General features: G+C 44.1%; 1 protein-coding gene across 1 annotated transcript; it reads left to right on the forward strand.

The window, feature by feature from the left end:
• The first annotated feature begins 602 nt into the window (after positions 1-602).
• LOC102226588 (transcription factor SOX-4-like) lies at positions 603-5,223 on the forward strand. The gene has a single exon (XM_014472965.2). The coding sequence runs from the start codon at positions 1,385-1,387 to the stop codon at positions 2,654-2,656; it is 1,272 nt and encodes a 423-aa protein (XP_014328451.2). The 5' UTR covers positions 603-1,384; the 3' UTR covers positions 2,657-5,223.
• The last annotated feature ends 361 nt before the right edge of the window (positions 5,224-5,584 follow it).

Genomic DNA, 5,584 nt, shown 5'->3' on the forward strand with positions numbered 1-5,584 from the left:
TCTTTTTTCTGTCTGTCTGGTCTGGTGTGGTGTGCTAGAAAGGGGCTGGTTATGTGACAAAAGACCGCCCAGTCCCGCCTCGTAAGGAGAGAGAGAGAGAGAAAGGGAGGGCTACAAACCCCCAGGCACCTAGGTTTGCAGACTTCTTTAACACCAGCCCAACGATTCTGAAGAGACATTTGCCTGTTTGTGTGCCAATGAGCAAGAGACGCTCAACTGAATTGTTTAGCAGCATGTGGATCACTTATGGGCACCTGCAGATGACAATAACAACTCTATTTAATAGTCAACAAACAGTGGTTTTAATAATAACACTGTAGGTGTAAAATGGTGTTTACTATCAAGTGATACATATTTTATATCAGCTGCATTGGTTGCCTTTCGCGTTTATTCATTATTACATGTCCTCCCCATTCACAATCATACTGAGACAAACAGAGCAGCAGTATTTCTTTAAATCTGTCTCTGGCTGGTGTGTTCAGCACAACTATAATTGACTTCCCATATAGCAAAACCTATATGTTAATGATAGACACATGGGCTGTCATAGGGTAGTGGAAAAGGGGGGTTCATAACATTAGCCCGTGTCTCTTTAAAAAAAAAAAATCAAGTTTCTTGTTGTATTCTGGAATGAGGTCAGACACGAGGCTTCTCATTGCACGCGCTGATTATTATTAGAATCCTTTGCGCGCCAATCAGGTGCGAGAGGGGGCGTGGCCTGGCCCCAAGCAGCGTAGCGACAGCGTAGGGGCACTCTGATTGGTGGATTTTTATCGCCGTTGTATGAGAGAGGAATAAATGCAGGCAAGGGGGGCAGCAGTCTGAAGGGGTGCTTGAAACAGCGACTGTTAGTCTTTGCAGATGGGAGGCAGGGGAGTGTGAGTTGCTCTAGCTTGTATTTTTTTTCCTTCTTCTTTCCCCTACCACAGCATGCACGGCTTTTGATTCTTGGAGTAGATGCAGAGAAAAAGCACTTACTTTTACACATTGTATACTTGGGGGCCCTTTGTAAGTGCCTGAGCGCATGTGTGGGCACTCTGCTCCTGCAGCAGTGTAGATTGTGTTCAGTGATCACAGGGCTGTGTTTTTTTTTTTTATTCCAACACCGATTATACGCTCCAAAACAGAGACGAACTGTTTTAACACCAACAGCACCTGGAAGTTAAACCTTTTTTTATGCATGTAGCCTTTTTAGGCAACTCTGGACTGTGTTTTCGAGTATCCTGCGCATCTCAGGAGTGAATAACTGCTTGCACTGTTTGCACTCAGCACAAACTGTCAGAGTGGGAGAAAAGAGCTGAGCTTGCTTTAAAGTGAACCAGAGGAACCCAGGAGAGAGGGGGGAGAAAGAGCAAGCATCCCGCTCTTACTTTAATCGGACAGCATGGTGCAGAAAATGAGCCACACAGAGAGCACCGCCGAGGCGCTGTCCTTTTTTACCGGGGACTCAGGCTCCGACTCCGGGGCAAGCATGGATCTGGACCCGGCCGCCTCGCCTCTCTCCCCGGCGGGCTCCGCAGCCTCCTCCACCGCCGGCGACAAGCTCGGGGAGAATCCGGCGTGGTGCAAAACTCCCAGCGGCCACATCAAGAGACCCATGAACGCATTCATGGTGTGGTCGCAGATAGAGAGGAGGAAGATCATGGAGCAGTCCCCGGACATGCACAACGCAGAGATCTCTAAGCGGCTGGGGAAGCGCTGGAAGCTGCTGAGAGACAGCGACAAGATCCCCTTCATCAGAGAGGCAGAGCGGCTTCGGCTTAAGCACATGGCGGACTATCCCGACTACAAGTACCGACCGAGGAAGAAGGTAAAGTCGAGCGCGTCTAAGGCTGGCAGCAGCAGCGACAGAGGAGAAAAAGTTACCGGTAGCTCAAACAACACCAGCACTAAGACGTCCTCATCTGCGAGGAAGAACGGATCGAAATCACCCAGCAGCAGCAGCAGCAGCAGCAGCAGCAGCAACAAACCCCAAAAATCACTTTTCGGGAGCAGCAGTAGCACCAAAGCTTCGCTGTTTGCCTCTGAGCACCAGTCAGAGCACCACCACAACTCTCTCTACAAGTCCAAATCTGTCTCCTCGGCTGCCAAGCAGATACCCGATGCCAAGAAGCCCAAGAGAGTATACGTTTTCGGAAGCGGCGCGGCCAGTCTGAGCGTCAGCCCCACGTCCTCCGTGGTGGTGCCGGCTAGTCCTACGCTCAGCAGCTCGGCGGACTCTAGCGACCCGCTCAGTCTCTACGAGGACGCGGCCAGCGGCAGAGAGGAAGGCGCCGACTCCCCAAGCAGCAGCAGCAGCAGCAGCTTCGGCGGAGCTTCGGAGCGCCGCAGCGGCCACACGTACAGCAACACTCGGCGGGCTTCTTCGCCTACTCCCTCTGGGTCGCACTCCTCCGTCTCTTCCTCCTCGTCTTCCTCGGAGGACGAGGAGTTCGAGGACGACTTGCTGGACGTCAACCCGAGTCCGAGCTTCGACAGCATGTCGCTGGGGAGCTTCGGCTCCTCGGTCCTGGACAGGGACTGGGACGTGAACGGCGAGTCCGTCTGCGGGGGTTCCCACTTCGAGTTCCCCGACTACTGTACGCCCGAAGTCAGCGAGATGATATCGGGAGACTGGCTGGAGTCCACCATCTCCAACCTGGTGTTCACATACTGACTGAGTGCTAAAACTCGCAGACGCAAACAGAAGCAGAGGAGCTCTTGCTTACCAGTGGGTTTCACTACTGCAAACCCCGTCCCTGCAAATCCTTGGAAAGCTTAACTCTAAAGCGAATAACTTGCTTTTTTCGGGACTTTTCTTCGGATGCCTGGACTGAGGGAGTCGGAGGGGAGCCGTCCAAACAAGAGGAGACAAAAAAAAAAAAAAAAAAAAAAAAAAAAGACAGAGTTTCCTGACAGCTCAGTGCAGGACTGTTTTTAAACTGAGTAACTTAACTGTGATTGATTTGCACGTTATGCGGTCCGCCGTACACTTAATCAATGTCGTTAATGAATTTTTGAGAGAAAAAAGGGACATTTTCACAACTTTTTAACCAATCGCCAAGTGAACTTCGCCACTAAAGAAAAAACAAAAAAAAAACAAACAAGCAAACAAAAAAGGTACAGACTAGGACTGCCGTGCGACAGTTTTTTTTTTTTTTTTTTACTGTATCACCAAGAGGCTTTTTTTAAAAAATGAAACCGAGGTGGGTTGATGTTTTTTAAAAGTTATTTTCTCAAGAAACAAAAAAGACGTGTTTAGCATGATAGCCTACTTTGTTCCTATATCTTGTGCTGAGATTTTCTGTGCGACTGTTTGAGCAGTTTGTAAACTAGTATTAGGGTTATTTAAAAGGATCTAGGTGGCGCTCACTTCGGTTCTACTTTTTTACGGAGAGAAAAAAAAAGGACTTTGAAATAATCACCAGCTCACTTCAGGACACAAACACAACTTCAAGTCTGTGCTTAACTGTATTGCTACATTTCTTTCCCTCTACCAGGACCAAAATTCTATAATGTTATTTTCCAGAACATAGCTATAGAGAAATCATCATCGATTTCTATTTTGTTTTTGTTTTGTACATGTATTCAGATGCCATTTTTATATGGGGATGCTGTATTTATATACTGGGCCAAGCATCTTTTGTTTTGCTAGTTCTTTTATACATGATCCTGTCAGTATGTCTGTGTCTGTCACATTTCCTTCTCAGGCGAAGGGCTAGAGTTTTAAGAACACACAACCTTTTTAATTTCCTTTTTATATTTAAATGTACACACTTTTTTGGACACTTAAAAGAGAAGAAACAGTTTGATTATTTTCTCAGTGTATTTTTGTACAAATCTATATTGAACACGGGGGCATGTGTAGCCTAACTAATACAGCTGTATTGGATTTCCTTGTTTTTTAATGCCCTCAACAGGCTGGTTTTTTTCATGCTGCCTTCAAGTGCTTATGGTAAGCTTGTTACTTTGGGCTCAGTTACTTTAGTAGATTGGATCAAGCAGTAGAGCTGTCCGTTTTGTATCCTTGCGGTGCCTGTTGTTGGACTTATTCTTTCAAATTTAAAGATACACTTCCACTTTTTTGACAGAAAAGGTGAGTTAGTAGAAATCAGGTAGGTAGGCCTTATTTGTCTTCTTTCACAAAAAAATTCAGAAACACTCTTTAAGTCCTCTTTGATGTCAAACCCTTAAACATCTGCAGCACAGACGGGAAGGTGATTAGGACATAATTGCGATTTTTCCGACAGCACTTGAAAGCAGCACCAGTCTCAGCCCCCTTTTCCAACGTTTACAGTGCCAGACTGCAGGCTCATTTTTTTAAAGACACAGGAGCACGAGTCTTTTTTAAGAGGCTCTTCCTGTGGGACCATGTGGTTTAAACAGCAGCACTATCCTAAAAAGCAGTCACTTGCTTTCTTGCTTTTTTTTTTTTTTAAATCATATTTTTTGCGTCCAACGTCTTGAAGATTGTAGCTTTAAATTTGACTTTGTTTCTTGATGTTTTCACTCACTGATGTCACATCTTGCCATTCGGCCAGTGGTTTGGGGCGGGCTGTCCATATCACAAACAAACAAAGATGACAACATCAAGCATATTCAAATTTCTGACCTGAGTTGCGCAACACTTTCTTGTACTGCGTTTCTCATTGTATTTGAATATATAATCTTTTCTACTTGTCGGCTAACTACTAGCTAATAATTGTTTTAGTATCTTTATGGCATGGTGAATAGCATTTGTATTTCAGATTCAGGTTATTATTAGCTGTTGTGTTTTTTCAGAAAAAAGAACGGAGACGAAAAAAAGAGGAAAAAAACAATGAACTTGATCTTTGTATATTTGACTGTACCATAAAGCAAAAAGATTGTGTGTTTATGTACGTTGTTGCTATCGAGGACAGGCACTGTTTAGAACTGCTATCTTTTACACATCCTTACTTACATTTAAGGTGGTCAGTTCAGACTGTTTTTTTTTGTTTTATATATATATAAATATATGAAAGCATTTTTAAATATATTAACTTTATTTTTCATCCATCCTGTGCAATATGCTGTGTAGAATTATCATTTATTGTCTTTAATCATGCCATAAACAAAGAAGCCACCTCTTTTTTCTGATTAAAAAGGGGGTAGGTTGACTCATGCCAGCTAAATTTTGTCCATTCACTGCCTGTCAGATTGTTGATACAAACTTGTGTACAGAACTTTTTCAAGGAAGGAAATAAATATCAGCTGGAACTGAAACTCCTGAGCTCTTTTATTGCATTCGGTGTTTTTGGCAGTTGCAGCACAAAGTGGTGAAACTGCAAAGACAAACACATAAGGATCATCAGGATAAGTGCCAAATTTTAGTTTCGTGCATTTTTTAGCATTATGACGTTGCTTTGCAAAGATCCAAGAAATGGAGAGTAAAATGTAAACATCTTTTCATTGCGCCAGATTTCTTTTTTAGCAGTTGTTCTATCTTTTTAATTTTGTTGGGTAAACAAAGGCAGCTGATAGTGAGCCTCAGTGTGTGGATTAGGCTTAAGTGCTTTAAGCAACCAATAAGAAATGATCAAGCAGTGATGGAAAACTGCTTTGAGAAAGCCACTTCAGTTTGTTT

This window comes from Xiphophorus maculatus, chromosome 3 (assembly GCF_002775205.1).
Source record: "Xiphophorus maculatus strain JP 163 A chromosome 3, X_maculatus-5.0-male, whole genome shotgun sequence".
Classification (NCBI taxonomy): Eukaryota; Metazoa; Chordata; class Actinopteri; order Cyprinodontiformes; family Poeciliidae; genus Xiphophorus; species Xiphophorus maculatus.

What these genes read in the sequence shown, in the direction of transcription:
- LOC102226588 (XM_014472965.2), top strand. Translation starts at nt 1,385, where the DNA reads ATGGTGCAGAAAATGAGCCACACAGAGAGCACCGCCGAGGCGCTGTCC.